Source organism: Ostrea edulis, chromosome 10 (genome assembly GCF_947568905.1).
Source record: "Ostrea edulis chromosome 10, xbOstEdul1.1, whole genome shotgun sequence".
NCBI classification, from domain to species: domain Eukaryota; kingdom Metazoa; phylum Mollusca; class Bivalvia; order Ostreida; family Ostreidae; genus Ostrea; species Ostrea edulis.
Genome location: NC_079173.1, coordinates 20,590,609 through 20,607,462, shown reverse-complemented (window position 1 = coordinate 20,607,462; position 16,854 = coordinate 20,590,609). Strand labels below are relative to the sequence as shown.

The window sequence follows — 16,854 nt, the reverse complement described above, 5'->3', positions numbered from 1 at the left end:
ATTTTCTTTATGTGTTATTTATTCATTTTATCTACGGATAAATTTGTTTATGCATTTATTGATCTACTGTAGAAAGAAGGTAAATGTATTCTATAATGATATCTTATGTTTGAGACGTTAGCGATATTTTTTATTGAAAAATCTCAGAAACTTAAATGAGCTAATACGTGTGATGTAAACTTTTTGTTTTAACTCTTTATATCCTGCCATTCTTTTTTTTCCTTTTGAATATCACTAACATCTGACACATCACAGACTTTGATATCATAAAACAATAAATTGACAAAAAATAGGATTTAAGACAAATGCTTGTTGCTGAATTTGGATTTTGTGAAAAGGTACCCGTTCGCAAACGTGCAATATATAACAGCGGAATATTTTTCAGTGGTGAATAATAATGATATAAACAAATGGAATTTTCTTTTTGCCTGCATGCTTTGTAGGAAATCAAATATTGAAGAAAAAAAATTCTAATGTCTATAATTCTAGTCTGATTCAAACTTCAAATTTGGTACGTTGATTCACTGCAACTTATTTGTTTAATTTTGAAGTTTAAAAATATTCTGATTTAAAATGTGATGTACAATTTTCGTCACGATTTATAAATTTTGTGCCGTGATATTTTCCTGTTTTATTGCGACATTATCTAAATTTTACTACACATACTGACAATTGTCCAAAGCAACATCAAATTATCAATTTGTTAGTACAAGTTTTGTGAGATTTGAACGAGAAATTCATGCAGGAAATAGGTTTGGGGAAAAAATATAGGTTCATATGAAATATAAAGGGAAAATTACATATATTTTCTTTTTTATTTAAGAAATAAATTTTCATTTCTGAAAATACATGACGGAATGAATTGTGACGCTTCACGCTAGCATCATGAAGCGCATTAATGTGGCGGTGTCAAGAGTTCCAGTTCATACTCCCATGTAATTTCAAAAACGAAATTTATTTATTTATTTATTTATTTAAAATATTTACATATTCTACTTTCATTTTCGTAGGAATTCCCAGTCATTAGAATAGAGGCACTATGTTTATCAAGATTCATACGAGCATTGTTTACTACTGTATCGCTTTCAGGAAGAAGTGACTATTATTGCATTCTGTAAAGATACCTAGGGCGAAAAATTGTAAATGTGAATATAATATTTAATATGATCCTAGGGTCCGAACTCAGTCTAATCATGCAATGTAATATTACCAAACCAGGGAAAGTTGTGTTTTCCCTAAAATCGAGCTTTCTTTTTTATTTTATTGATTTTTATATTTATAATCATCATTCCACACACTTTGGAAAAAGAAAAGCACAACGCCTTGTTTTTCTCATTTTTATATTCATCAATTTCACCATGGTAGCAAAAATCAATCTCTGGCTATTTCGTATAAAGATATAAAATATTCAACATTGTGTAAATACATCATAAAATAAATAATTGTTTGTATGAAGTCTAACAAATAAACAAATAACAAAGAACACTAGTGAAGTATTCTGGTATATATATCGCACATTCTTGCGCTTTCGTTGCCTATTCGACACCTCACTGCCTTTTTCGGCTCAAATGAAGCAGTTCCATCCGGGTATTTTGGCAGTGACTTGTTATGCATAGAAATCCTTTTGCTTGCTCTTCGGAACAAACTTTCGTGAGTCCTTGTGAGACACGAAGGAAAAGTCAATCACAGGTATTGGTGGAAGTCATTAGAATACGAGTTGATATTAATTAAATCGGACTCGGTAGGTATTTCCGGAACCCAGACTTTGGCGGTGAATCGGTTTTCCCCGGTTTGGTTTGGGGGTTTGCTGATATCCCAAGAGAGCGAGTGGCCCATAAGGGGCTCATGGTTGTCTAAAATCTCCTCCGTGATATCTAAAAAAGAATCATAAACATCAAACATTAAATATTATTTTTTATTTTTTTTTTAGTTCGTTTAGATTTCGTTTTTTATTTGAAAATTTATTAATGATGACGATTTATATCTATTGCAATAGAAATATCACTGAAGGTGTCATGTGTTGCTCTAACTTCTCATCAAAGGGTAGCCATTATTGATTTTTAATCTAAAATTAGATATTACAATATTTCCATAAAAAAGAAAACGTTCAGTCATAGTCGAAGTTGTTTAAAGGAAATGTAGCGAGAGAGCAGTAGCATAAACATCAGTTTCTGTTTCAATATCCGAAAGCTGAACATATACATTTAGGAAGGATGACACGAAAAGTTGTAAATGGATTTTTTTAAAATGATAAAAAGAAATGTGAAATAACTGCATCAATTTGAATACAAGTATCTTCTTTTTAAAAACAAAATATGCATCGTTACACGAATCTCTTGCTTTGCATCAACCGTTTTCATTTTATGAGCTCGATTGTTTGTAGATTATAAAGATTTTGAATTTTTTTTTTTTTTTTTTTAAATATTTCGATTGATCATCGATATAAGATAACCAATAAAACTTTTAGTTGTAGTTTTAAAGGTTCATTCTACAAGTTTTACACAAATCTAATAGTAAGAGGGGTGTTCAATGTCTTCAGGACACCACAAGAAAATGTTTCACGCAACTTTAACCGACTTACCAGAAAAGTGACACCGGACAATGACTTTATCGTGGGTTCTGCTATTTTTCTTCATAGATACTTCCGTTTGGAACTCAGCAGAAGTCTGAACCAACTCCGACAAATGTCCAATATACCGAATGGCTAGTCTGAGAGTGTCAACCTTCGATAGTCTTCTGTCGGCGTTGATGGTGGACGGGATGGAGTTTCGGAGATTGTCAAACGCGTCGTTGATGGACTTCATCCTCCGTCGCTCGCGCATGTTGGCGGCCTTCCGCTGCTGTTGTTTTTTCACTGGTTTGCCCGAGTGCTTGTCCGTGAAAAAGAAGATGTTCTCTTCGTCGGATTCGTTTGAGGCTTGGCTGTCTAAACCATCACTGTATTCTAAAGGTTCGTAAAAATCAAGAAAGTCTTCGTCCAGCAGAAAATTATCCATTGCATTCATGGTTCGAACTGGAAAACGATTATTATTCCGATCAGATGAAAAAATATATAACAATGTCTTAGAATCGACTCTCGTGAATAATAATTAGGGAGATTTTTCATTGAACATTTCCATCTCATAAACGTAAATGATCAATGATTAATAGATGGTAGATATTATCAGTGCTGATAAGGCCTTAAGGAAAGTTTGGGTTAAACAAGTTTGGTTGGACGACAGATATTTCATATACCACAGAGCACGCGACACTCTCTGGTTTATATAGGACATGGCCCGTGTAACACCCCGAACTCGTCCGCTATCGACCAATCAGATCGCTCGCGTGCGACAGAGACACGGGGTTCGACTTAACACGACGGTAAATAAATAATTATTTTGGCAATAAGATATTTAAAACAGATAAACACTGGTGCTCCCTCTCATAGCGTAGGATTTCGGCGAAAATTTAAATTCACCATGCAATGCGAGAAGATGGGATCGGGTGGCCATGCACACTGAAAACGTATTCATCGCCGGGTTTCTCTATGTTCAAATGCAGAGTGTTAACAACTAAGGGGAAAACTATGCACACGTTTAGTGATTGAAAGACTTACACATTAATTCATTGTCCATTCATTAACTTAGCCGTCCATTTTCAATATACATCTTTTTATCCATTAGCATTCTCCAATACAAACAGGATTATCATATAAATATAAGCACTAAAATGACCAGCGACACGAACAATTAGATTGTCAATTTTTGAGGACGACAGGTCCCTTCCCCAGGACAAACGATATGCTAATCCCAATGCGCGAAGTAGTGAGGATAGTCTTAATTAACTTTCTCTCTCTAATACCTGTACCCTTTATACTCAGTCTCTCTCTCTCTCTCTCTCTCTCTCTCTCTCTCTCTCTCTCTCTCTCTCTCTCTTCATATATACATGCATATATATATTACATATATATGTATTATATATATAATACATATACCATTGTATCGAGGCGTGGCTGTCTAAACCATCACTGTATTCTAAATCATAAAGGTTAAAAATCAAGTATATTCGTACTCAATCGGCTTTGTGATATTTTTATCATACTACTTCTTGTGCATGTAGATTTTTATATGTATGTATGTATGTGTGTGTGTGTGTGTGTGTGTGTGTGTATGTGTTATAGGTTTAAGACTTTTCTTTCCTATGCAATGCATATATAGGACGCTGTATTTTTTGTTTATCCACCATAGTAGGATTTGTTGTAATTTTGTTACTATATTTCTCAGACTACGAAACATTCAAGAAAAGTTTTTTTTTCTCGAAACATAATTTATGTGATTTATGACAACAATTTACAAAGGCGTGTCAATATGACACCATATGAAGATGAAACTTTATTCTATGAATCATCATAGAGTTATTAAAGTGAATAAAGAATTCTGATACATTGAATGTGGCTTTGACCAAACGCTGGGGAGGAATCAAGCATCCTTAAAACTCCTGCTTTAGGCCTAGTTTTGAAATTTAACACTTGTCCTGCTCCGTCAAGATCAACGAGAGAGGTAGAAGGATAACAGGGTACCATGTGTAATTGTATTTACCTAACTTTGTGGACATTCGATTTTGATTTTGCTGATACATTTCTCTGATAAACATCACACTTATATTCTTAGTGTCAGTACATGAATACCAGGAGTTCACGCCGTTCTCAGCTTATCGCCTATAATTCTCCCTGACATGACGAGCCTAACCTGTTAAACTGATAACGTAATAATCTTTCGATTTTGGGATTTGGGGATTTTTCATTTCATACAAAATTTCAGCATTTTGTCAAGTTGCTTCTTTGCATATATATAAATCATTAGACAGAACTAATTATATTCCGTGCATGCATGTATGTATGATCGTTTAGCTCTCGTTGTCTTTTAAAAGAAGGCTGTCAAACAGACTACAGTGCATTTCACTATCATTCCTAAGTGAAACTAAATGGACAGAATTTGAATATGTTTTGATATGTCTCAAAGACCACGGAATTGCTAGTGAACCAAGCAAATTACATTTTGGAAAAAACGGCGAGAGTTTACCCGCGGAAATTAGTTACTAACGTTTCCGCTTTGTACCCCATTACATCTACAAATGATCATTTACAGAGCGCGGAAATTGAATCATATGTAAACTTCTAATTCGAAAAGGAATTTCAAGCGAGAATGCGACAGTAGAACACAAATTATTACCGCCAAACGAAGATACTTAAAACTTTCTTCAAATGCATATCTTTGACCATTGCGGCCATATTGTATTGTGAGTGTGCGCTATTTGGCTTCGGTATCCTGTGAATATCCGGTCGGCTCTTTGTATTTCTCGCAGACAAGGGACATTATCGTCACATGGTGTTACATATCCTTGTTCAGGTATAATAAGCCAATATTCTCCATTATTTTCTTAAGTCAACAATACGCGGTGTACTATTTGATTAGCATACAAAAACGATTATTAAAACTCTCTAGTGTCGATTTGAATGATTTAATTGTTCTCTCCATTTCCAATATTAAATTTTGTCAGAATAAACAAGGGGGGAAAAGTTGTCTACTAAAAAGCACCCTACTAACTTTGTCAAGGCATTGTGAAGTCCTTGTTTGAATTTGTTAAAAACGGTTTTGTAAATTTAAAACAAGCCGAACGAATTCTATTATAACGCTTTAATTGAATATGAAAACGGAAAAGAAAAGAAAAATTTTCTTAGTTGCCAGGCGAATAATAGTTGCTTTTGTCTGCATGGTAACGCTTCCATTTCTGTATGAAAATAGAAATTAAAAGAAACAGCGATGACTTAGGTCAGGTATTTGTAATGACCTTTCTGCCCTTATACGCTTTACTGCAGGTATCAATATTATCGACATATATATAGCTAGAAATACTTTGAAATTTATCTATTTACAAAATTGTGTGAAAATGTTAATTAAATTAATCAATAGCAAAATTGTTTTATTTATTACCTGCAGCAATATATAAAGTCTCTTCTAACATTTCTACATATGTTCACCTACATTGATCTTGCATTGATAGAAATATCTTTACAAAATAAACAAATGTACCTTACTATAATTTTGTAAAATTCGGTTCTATTCAACAGAAACAACATAATAATATTGTGTTTAAAAAAAACTTCCTCTGTTCCAGTTACAGTGCATGTATAATAATTCATCATCTATTTTTAGCACATCACTATGGACTAAAGTAACGTCTAAGGTTCTCAAAAATCTGTAAATACCCTCTTAAGTTGAGAATTTCTACATGCCACTTCGATTTAAATTTGAACATTTACAATGTAGCAACTTAATATTGAGTAGACGAGCTGTCACGCGCGCCGCTCGTTGCCTCTCTCCATTATCACGCGCGGGTTGAGGACTATTTATTTACTTGTAAATTTCAAACGTCAACTAAGTCGGGCGTTGTGTACACAAAATGAGATAACAGGGCCGCTTATGGTACACCATTTCTCAGCAGAAGAGAGAGTTTTTTAATGGTTAACTATCGTTTAACATGCAGGAGACATGTTGATTGTCCCAGGTTCACATAATCTTGATGACACATCTTGGTAATAGTTTCTGCAAGCAATATTTGCTTCACCAAGAGCATTTCAATTACTTACTAAAATGACCACGTGTTTCACTTCCCAATGTAGATAGTCCGCAAAGTAAAAAAAAAATCAAACTGCCTTCGTTTCTCCTACACGAACCTCTAGCCCAGTTTCTTGGTCATATCTACGTGGAATGTTATGCATGGTAATGATCATAATATACATGTATTATTGAACATAAAATTGTCCTTTTTCACATAAACAGAATGAAAAAAAAATTGCCATTAGGCTTGATTTTAAAGCTATAGTTTCTAATTAATTAATTTTCTTTTTTTTAATGTAAAGATTTCGAGAATACATCTTATAACACAATTATTCTAGATGACCCAAATACATGTAATTCTAGGAATAATTTCTTTAAACATGAAATGAGGTTATGCCAGGGATATCTTTTCTTGTTTTGAATAATTAAAGTGCAGATTTTTTAGGGGGGTTGAAATTCTTTAATCATTGTTATCATTTTTTAAAATCCTTTCTTCTAGGGAATAGAACCAGTTTGATCGTGTACCAAAGGGATGCGAACTGGACCACGTGATAGAAGTAGAGCTACTATGAATCTGGCTGAAAGTTGAAAACATAACCAAGATGCAGAATTTTTTGTTGCTTGAAGTCCGGCCATTTGAGAATTTCTCACTCATATAAAGACATCACCAGACCTGGAAGTTATAAAACTTTTCCCGTACTCATACTCAAACTCAGCCATGTTTGCTGTGATTACAACTCTGAGCAAGCTCTGAAGCATACTCAAAAAATCTTGAGCATGTACTCCATTTGAGTACCAGAATGATTCTATAAAAGTTTTATAACCTTCACTTTTGAGTATGAATACGATCTAGAGCATGGAGTTCGAGTTTGAGTATGTTAACGTGCTAAAAAAAAGTTTATAACCCCCAGACCGCTCTTGGTCATTCAAGTTCATGATGACTGACCAGACCGATATTGAAAATAACGAAATATTTTTTAAATAAAGTATCAAAAATCACTTAACATATCTTCATCCTTACTCAAACTCATAGTTCGTTTTGTTGATAGAATGAGAGCTATGCCTCTTTTCCATTACAGACTAAATATGCTTGTCCATTCTAATTCTGTAAATGCTGATAAGACAAATCGTGTATCATAACATTTACACAGTATATCGTATGACTCTGGGGAAACAATTGACTATTGTTGACTTAAGGAAAGCAATCAAATATAATAAAAATCTTCAATTGAATGGAAATCAAAACGTCTTGTGATTTCCAATCTCCTAGTAATGGCGATTCCACAAATTATGGCAATGGTTTACACATGGATTATCCGAACATGATAATAAATGTTATACTTCAAAGGTTCTCCCAGTGTCGCAGGAGATATAATATAGAGGGCTTGTTACTGTATAAATCTATCGCGTATTTTGTACACTGTTATATAATCAAGTTTGTTTCGCAAAGGTTTTTCTTCGTCTTATTCTCGAGTTTTCGATATTCTTTTCACATGCTTATTTTACAGTAAGGACTTGGGAGACTGAGTTTTGGTGCTAGCAATCCCCTGAAACTGCAAAGCACATATATTGTATATCATGTTGCGATGTTTGGTCATTAGCAGTATATCATAACATTTTCTTGGCAATATTCTTTTTTCCTTCATTATGTATTGTATGCTGTTTAATTGAGGGATAAGTATGTACCCGAACGGTCTTTAATTCATAGGGGCACACATGGAGAGAGAGAGAGAGAGAGAGAGAGAGAGAGAGAGAGAGAGAGCGTAAAGGGTACAGGTATGGGCGTTTATTGGTATATAGGAAAGTGCAGAAAAATATTCATATACGCAATGCAATACCAGATTTCCCCACTTTTTAAACAACAGAGTTGGATCCAAGATATAATAGGAGTAGGTCATGTTGAAAACTTAGAGCTTTACCCAGTTTTGATACAAAATTTTCAAAAAAGAAAATGTTTTCTGTATTATCAAAGTAAGAAAATCAAAGGTTTGTATTTGAGAAGAAGAAAGCGAGTTCGCAAATAGAACATTGAATATATTTTTATTTTCTAATCAAGGGCCCTCAAGGGGCAGCATGAAAATATATACAAATACTGTACCTATACATATACATGTACAAATAATATACCGGGCTCGAATTGATAATACTTGCATAAAATGTCTGGGCTTAAAACTTGATACACTATTCTCCTTGTTTACCTCAATGTACCCAATGTTACAAGTGTGGGGTCAATTTTATTCAACTGATCTCAACGTTAGTCGCGTTGATGTGCGGTTTCTATATACAGTAGTACAGGAAGAGAATAGCGGTTATTCGAAATTATTTATCATTTAATCGTTACCTGTCTTCACCTTAATTTCGCAAATATTGAATGCCACATGATTTAATTCAAATTTTTACAATTAAGATATCAAAGAGACTGAAATATTTTTCGTTTCATTAAAGAACAGATTTGGTAGGCTGTGCTATTAAGCTACATTTATTTCTGAGAATATTCACTCGGTTGGGGGCGTGTCAAGTAAAATTCCTTTGGGGTGTTAGACACGTTTGATTGAAAATTACAAGCATTTCACAGTATAAAGACATACTGTGGTCAGTCAGAAAACAGACGTTACAAATAATCAACCCCAAACAGACCATCGCTACTCGGGTATTTTATCAATTAGCAACCCTGTTTCTTAAAGACGGGTCAAAGGGGTCGGGCTCGGTGTTCTTCGAAGCGCACGCGAGGTCACGGGGGTTCAAGTACGATCACCTGGCCTTTGACTTAGGAGAGTTATGAAGAACTTTGTCAATACGCTGGACAATGCATGGGTGATAGAGATAGGGCCATTAAACGGATTCAAATATCCGAGACCATTGAAAGGCTCTATCGTCCATATTTGCTTCTTCGCGGCAGGTGAAGGGGATATTTTTGATTGCTGTGTCCACCCGGCAAAATTGTTTACAGAAGCTCCCAGAACAATTGACGTTATCCTTTATATCAATACTTAAACTGTGGATAAACTAGCGTTTTCTTAAACATATCGAAGGACTGTGCTGATTAAAATTATCATACGGGTACTTGTTATGTAATCGGTGTTTAAACTAACAGGCATGACACGCTCATTTCATGAGTTAATTTTTCTCAGATCTATTGTACATTCTATATTATGATATTGATATAACGAACTTCAATATATAACTACTTGTATTCCTTATTCACTTGTTATATCCAGCTTTAATTGAACAGATTTCTCCAGCTTTTAGTTGAACATATTTCTAATAATTATGATTTTCATGATACCACAAAATTATATCGATGTGAAACACATTGATCAACCTGGAAACGATAGGAACAACATAAAAGCATGAAGGTTGATGTGAACTAAGAATGAGAAGTGATAGTCATGCCGGAACAGCCCTAGATTGGACACCCGAAAGGTGAAGGAAGGAAGACCAAAGGAAACACAGAGAAGAGCTGTGGAAAGAGAAGGCAAACAACGGAGATTCAGGTCGTGAACAGAATGGGGAGGCATTATACATATAGGGACGAAAATGATGATTGATACATGTAATTCTCTTTTCTTAAGGTCATGAATATCTCACTATGGGAATCATTTTCTTTCTTGATTTCATGAATATCTCAATATGGGATTCATTTTTTCTTGATTTCATAAATATCTCAATATGGGAATAATTTTTTCTTAATTCCACAAATATCTCAAAATGGAAGTTCTTTTTTCTTCTAAATTTCATAAATATCCCAAAATGGAAATTGTTTCTTCATAAAGTCATAAATATCTCAAATGGGAATTTTTAAAAAAAAACAAACAAAAAAAACATCGTCTATTTTTCACTCGGTATTTTGAATACTAAGTCTTGCAGTGTTTTATTTTAAAACAACAGCTTCATGAAATATTTGGAATATGTTCAGTTAAAACTAATGTACTTTGTCCTTTCTTTCGCCATCTTTATCATCGAATCACGAGACGCGATAAATCCCATGCATTACTTGATCTTTGTTATAACGAAATATATAAGAAACCATACGAGCTTTCCCGATTCATTCGAACGTTCTTTTTCGTTGGTTTGTTAATCTGCATTAGCAATAAATTTGATCGAAATCAAAGCTCAAACATGCCTTAATCACTAAAGCGAATATGCTGCAGTTGGTTGTCAATTTGTCAGGTAACAGATTAAGGACATTGTGTGGGTTGCCATCACAATTAGAGTCGTATCTACGTTAAGATGCACGTGACCTGGCGAAAGGTGAACGTTATGTCGAATTCAAATGCATGCGTAGCGGCATCTTGGCCAGTCTAGAGACTCACGAAAGAATTAAGGAATCACTTTTCTATTAGTTCATTTGGATTTTATCTTTAAAAGAAGTGTTTCATCTTTTCATTCTCTTGATTACATTTCTAATGGTATGAAAATAAGAATTAGTTTCCTTTTGAAATAAATTGTCCATATTTGTTAACAATTGATTGTACGTTACATGTATATATAGATTTAAGTAATGGTAGGTTACAATAGTTCACAGTCAACTAAATGCAGCTAATTAAGTAGATGTCCAATAGCTTCGAAATGGGGGAGTAGCAGGTACTGCTCTGATATATTGGAAGGGTACGTTTATTTCTTTATGAAACACTTAGAATATTCTTAGCACATGAAATGACTAGGTGATTACATTCAGAGATTTTTACATGGCACATTTAATTCATTTCAGAGTGGAAAAAAAGAAAAATATTGAGCATACTAAACAATAGAGGGGTAGTGTTGGGAGAGTCTGTTAAATGCCCTATAGCAAATAAAGCAACGGATAATGCCCGTCTTTAGATCAACATATTTACGGTGGGCGTGTCCGGTCTACAGGGGATACTTACTCCTCCTAGGCACCTAGCCTGGATTCTCGAAGAAAATCATAAGTCGAAACTTGGACATAAGTCTGAGATTTTACTCGAATTCTGACTGCTCAAATAAAAGATTTTTTTTTCGAGAAAATCCGAGCCAGATTCCACCTCTGCTGTGTCCAGGGGTCCGTGTTTGTCTGACCACACCTCTGCTGTGTCCAGGGGTCCGTGTTTGTCTGACCACACCTCTGCTGTGTCCAGGGGTCCGTGTTTGTCTGACCACACCTCTGCTGTGTCCAGGGGTCCGTGTTTGTCTGACCACACCTCTGCTGTGTCCAGGGGTCCGTGTTTGTCTGACCACACCTCTGCTGTGTCCAGGGGGTCCGTGTGTGCCCTTATCTTAATTTTGCATTCTTTATAGGAATTTTGAGATAGATCACTGTTCGTTATTTCGAAATGCCTAAAACTAATGAATAACCAATGCATCATTTAGAGCTCTACTAAAGCGTGGCAATGTATTGAAGCATTTTATATCACCTTACAACCACTGTGTACATGTATAACTAAATATAGTATATACCCTTGAAGAAACTAGTCGACTATATATACTCAATCGGCTTTGTGATAATTTTTATTGTATTACTACTTGTGCTTTTTCTGTACTTATTTCTAGATTATAAATAAATGCATAAATAAATATATATATCAGATCTATTTCCATTTAAAAGAGCACATGCTGGTATGCAGACTCCAATAACATGTTAAATATGACAAACAATAACATGCCGTGGAAGAGGAAGAAAAAAGTTAGAGGTTTAATAAATATATCGATAATCATTCACCATTGTTCTTTCTGCAACGCAACCAAAGACCGAATCACACAACGCCAATCAACGATTTGAAGATTTCTTTTAATTAGTAGGATCGTCTTTGAAATCAGATGCGGAAATTCTCATGCTGTATTGATTAATTCCGAGGGCATTTGTTTGCATACCGGATTTTCTGTACGTAAGTATTCCACTTTTACAATTCCGGTTGGCCTAAAGTAAACTGCGCTTATGATTTACACAAATGAAATATGGATTCCCCGGTTGTAGCGTAATTACATCAGTTAAAATTATTACACTTTTAGGGTGTATTCAGAATTTTGTCTCACTTAAGAGTTATATTGGAAATTGAACTAAACGTCGCATTTTTAACTTTTTATCTTTTCAACAAACAGACAAAATGATAATTACAAAATTCGTAATAGATATTTACACGTTTCAGATTTTCTTCAACAACATGTCTCAATTCATTAATTTACATTACCATATAAAGACACAGTAGCATTTCGTATTTTTGATCTGGATGAATGAACTAATATCCCGCCACGTTACATCTGTACACATAACTGTTCTGCTTCTGCATACACAGCTTTACCTGTTAAGGTCTTTGAACATTTTGGAAACGATAAAATAAATTATATTTCAATAAGAAAATTAAAAGAGTAGCAACTCAACAGTGACATTTCAAGTGTTTGCAAATAAAGGAAGAAATCAGATTAAAAAGGGAAGTAAATCAACGTCTACGGTTCATTATTGTATGTGAGGGACTACAGACAGCATGTAATTAATCCCGAACAAAAGTTCGACAGCACACGACCTAGATAGAACAAATAATCTGATTGGCTAATTTCGATCACAGCACGTGTCTCTATATTTACATTAGATATGAAAGAAAATACAAAAATCAAGGGTCCTGTAATTAATATTCAAAAGGATAAAAGCTTATGGAAATGGAAATCAGGATATGAATGAGAGGTTATGCAATGTAATCACATAGGCTACGGAGGCTTAAGTTTTCACGATTAAAATTTCAAATTATCAACAAATCTACAAAGCAATGAAATATTTGCAGATGGAATTCTGTGTAATGTTGTGTTTGGATCATATGCGATAGAAGTGAATTTTTTTTTTTAAACATTTCTATCATCATAAATGAATTTTAACGTTCAAAATCTATATGTCATGGATTATTTACAATTCGATGAAATCCTTACTTCACCCGATTCAACAGATTTTTCGTTTGTGGACGATATTCCTGCAATATCTGACGAAAGCCAAGACTCTCCAGCGGAAGGTATACTGAAATCAAATCCGAAAAGTAGAAAGAAAAAAGACAACCACTTCCATCAAATCCAGCAGAGAGAGGCTGCGAATCTACGAGAAAGGAAACGAATGCAGTCTATAAACGACGCTTTTGAAGGACTTCGCGCACACATCCCCACACTGCCATACGAAAAAAGATTATCCAAAGTAGATACGTTACGCTTGGCTATAGGTTACATAGGGTTTCTGTCCGAGCTGGTGAAATCCAACGTTGGGAATGCGAATCCTCAACAGTCAGCGTACAAAGAGAAACCCCGGAAAGTTGTTATCAATTACCACTACAGTACGTATGTCTTAACCCTTCTTTAATGCCATTCTCTGTGGTTTCATTATTATTAGTTGAATACTAATTTTCGTGGTTGAGAATGACTAAAAAAAAATCAAGTGATCAGTGTTAAAGTTATTGAAGAGGAAAACTTGAATGTCACTAAAATGTAGCTATCTGCGAATTTACACACCTTTGTGGACGGTTTGAATGTTAATGGCATTTCATTTGGGGACAAAACCACGATAATGTTTTAAAAAGCTACAGTATTTGTTATTTGTGAACAGATTTTTTACTTTATAATTTTCTCAAATAACTCGTATATTTACTATTCTGTTAGAATTTGAGTTTGGATGAGCAGAATTCAATCGAAAAGTGGTGCAAGTTGTTTGTTTGTTTTTTTGTTGTTGTTTTTTTTTAATACAAAAACACTTTCCCTTGTTTTTACGCAGTGTCTTTTTACATGTAGCTTTCTTCATCTTAGTGAGAGTTTTTAACTATTTGCCCCTTGATTCTATGTATAAAAATAAAACTGCTTTTACTCGAATTGACTTAAAAGTCTGAACATAAACTAGGGCTCGTGACGAGACGATAGCTTACATACGGATCAGACTGTGCATTATATGCTTCTGGAATTCGGCGACTAAGAGACTTCTCATGGTCCCTTATTCCTCTTAGATATAAGGTCTGGAGGTTATAAAACTTTTTTGAGCACGTTTTCATACTCAAACTCGATCTCCGTGCTCTAAATCGTACTCAAACTTTTATAAAATCCTTTTCATACTCAAATGGATTTCATGCTCAAGATTTTTCGAGTAAACTGGGAGCTTACTCAGAGTTGTACTCATAACAAACATGGCTGAGTATGAGTACGGTAAAGGTTTTTATAACCTTCAGGCCTGATCCCACCGCTGGTGTATCCAGAAGTTCGTGTTTGCCCTGCTCTTTATTTTGTATTTTATATGGTTCATTGGATTTATCAGTGTTCGTTATCTTCATTTTTTCATCTCTTTTTGTCGAATACGGTAGTCGGAAATTTATCCAAACCTTTAATTTGTTTATATTTCCCTGTTTGGTATATCCAGATTATAAATGCAAATGTTTCATACCTACCACTAAAAGCATCGCTACCTTGGCTTCGATAAATTGCGATCCTTTTAATTTCCGAATTCGCTACTAGTATAAAAGAAGACGGATAAAACATTCGTGTTATTACACCTGTAGCCTTACACCTGTGTGCGTTCTCCTCAACCGTCTCCATGTATAAATGGGTTTATTTTCAATATTGTCCACAGAAAAGGATGACTATCCGAATTATACAAGTGACAAATGATGCAACTGTGCCAAAGCACGTGCATGTTAACTGCTCACTAAATTCTAAATTTCTAAACATAAAAGAAATATTTCATTATATTGAACTTTCGTTCATTTTTTTTTTAAATTCAAATGCCCAAACATAATGAGACAATATTTTTAATACTAATAATTTTGATCTCGAATTTTCAATCATGATAATTGTGAGTGAAAATACTAATGATAGTCCTAATGATGATAATAATGACTTCATTGATGTGAACAGAATGAAACCCGTGATTTTTTTTTCTTCGAATTACTCTGAATAATTCGAGAGTCACGAATAATCCCTTTAATTCGCCATACCTTTCACACGTAAGAAATATTACTTTGCGCTTCTGATCGGAAAAACGAGGTTTCACCTCTATGCATGTATTCATTATAGAAGAAACACCATTGGATTTAATTCGAAATATCCGTTAGATTACAGTCGACGAAAAGCTCCGTAGATGGCAAACTTGTAGAGAATACCTCGTCCTTAGGAAAAAATTATCCGTTTCTTTATCATCGTTTGAAATGTCACAAAGAAGCTATTACACTTGAATAATTAGACATTAACAATTCTCTTTGACTTCCAATGAATTACAAATTACAAATTCGTTTTCTTTATTTATTTTAGCTATCACCAGATTTTCTATTTTATTGAGCAGACGATTCAAATGTCTTTTCTTTTCGAATCTGTTCGTGTGACAGGCATGCGAGCAGACGACATAGCACGTGGATGGCTCCCTTTGGCGGGTCATTCGTTGTCATGGAGAGACGAGAAAAATCCTAGCCTCGGGCCTAATCGGACAATGTTTGCCAAGACCTGGATACCAGAGGATCCCACGAAACATAAAGCTAAGCAGGAATCGTGTGATGACGTGATGCAAGCAGACTCCACAATCAGCTTGTGATAATTAATACAGAAATTATTGCAGACTTACTTTTTCCTGAATTGGTGAAGACATAGAGTGTTTTACTTGATACAAAAACTCCATGTCAGTTTTATATTCATGGTTCCGTTTTGTCATCTCTGCGAATTTTGGAAGTTATTAGTTTTTTCATTGAGTCCTTTCAGCGAATAATTATGGTATTTTATAAGCGTAAGTTATCTTTAAAACCCATTTAAATATGGACTACAGTTGTTGAATTTTGAAACACAATAAAAGCAGTGAGTAGTACATGTGTATATGATCTATGTTTACTGAATATTATTGTAAAATAACTGTTACAATTGATAGTTAAAATTAACAAGACTGGTGTCTCCTGTGAGATCTAAATGGGTAAAAATATAACAGAGTTCGTGAGGTCCTCTTGCCGAGGCGCCGTGGTGTTCTGGGATACAGTGTGGTTGCCGGGATGCGATAGTCTGTGGTATTGGCTGTCACTGCAATTGCCGAACAAATTTTCTAGATGTTTAAATTATCATGATTTTCACTAATAGGCATGGGATGAAATTCATTGAGATAAATTTTGTTTGGTTAGTTGTGTTTAATATTGATTCCTTAAAAAATAAAACTATTTTTGATTATTCGTCATGTTGTTTACTTTCATTTTGAGATATTGTAGACATATTGGCTCCGGCACAAAAAAGATATTCATATGATATTATAGCTGCAGAGCTGTACCTCTCTGGGAAAATAATGGAACAGATCTGAAGTCCTATATTT

The 16,854-nt window shown here is 34.4% G+C and overlaps 2 protein-coding genes and 1 long non-coding RNA gene across 3 annotated transcripts; 2 read left to right on the top strand and 1 right to left on the bottom strand.

Annotated features, from left to right (window-relative positions):
* Positions 1 to 1,323: 1,323 nt before the first annotated feature.
* LOC125666337 (pancreas transcription factor 1 subunit alpha-like) lies at positions 1,324 to 5,105 on the bottom strand. Its single transcript, XM_048899511.2, has 2 exons — positions 2,582 to 5,105; positions 1,324 to 1,874 (listed from the first exon to the last, which is right to left on the bottom strand). Exons 1-2 carry the CDS (start codon positions 3,003 to 3,005, stop codon positions 1,684 to 1,686), a joined length of 615 nt encoding a protein of 204 aa, XP_048755468.1. The 5' UTR covers positions 3,006 to 5,105; the 3' UTR covers positions 1,324 to 1,683.
* A 189-nt stretch (positions 5,106 to 5,294) lies between these two features.
* Positions 5,295 to 7,600, top strand: LOC130051036 (uncharacterized). The gene is made up of 2 exons (XR_008799440.1): positions 5,295 to 5,387; positions 7,099 to 7,600. It is a non-coding gene; the product is annotated as an uncharacterized LOC130051036 (long non-coding RNA).
* A 5,287-nt stretch (positions 7,601 to 12,887) lies between these two features.
* Positions 12,888 to 16,715, top strand: LOC125666340 (pancreas transcription factor 1 subunit alpha-like). The gene is made up of 2 exons (XM_048899514.2): positions 12,888 to 13,867; positions 15,896 to 16,715. Exons 1-2 carry the CDS (start codon positions 13,414 to 13,416, stop codon positions 16,096 to 16,098), a joined length of 657 nt encoding a protein of 218 aa, XP_048755471.1. The 5' UTR covers positions 12,888 to 13,413; the 3' UTR covers positions 16,099 to 16,715.
* Positions 16,716 to 16,854: the final 139 nt, after the last annotated feature.

What these genes read in the sequence shown, in the direction of transcription:
- LOC125666337 (XM_048899511.2), bottom strand. Translation starts at nt 3,005, where the DNA reads ATGAATGCAATGGATAATTTTCTGCTGGACGAAGACTTTCTTGATTTT. An exon ending in TGTCCGGTGTCACTTTTCTG is followed by an intron (nt 1,875 to 2,581) that starts GTAAGTCGGTTA and finishes ATTCTTTTTTAG; the next exon opens with ATATCACGGAGGAGATTTTA.
- LOC125666340 (XM_048899514.2), top strand. Translation starts at nt 13,414, where the DNA reads ATGAATTTTAACGTTCAAAATCTATATGTCATGGATTATTTACAATTC. An exon ending in TGTTATCAATTACCACTACA is followed by an intron (nt 13,868 to 15,895) that starts GTACGTATGTCT and finishes TTCGTGTGACAG; the next exon opens with GCATGCGAGCAGACGACATA.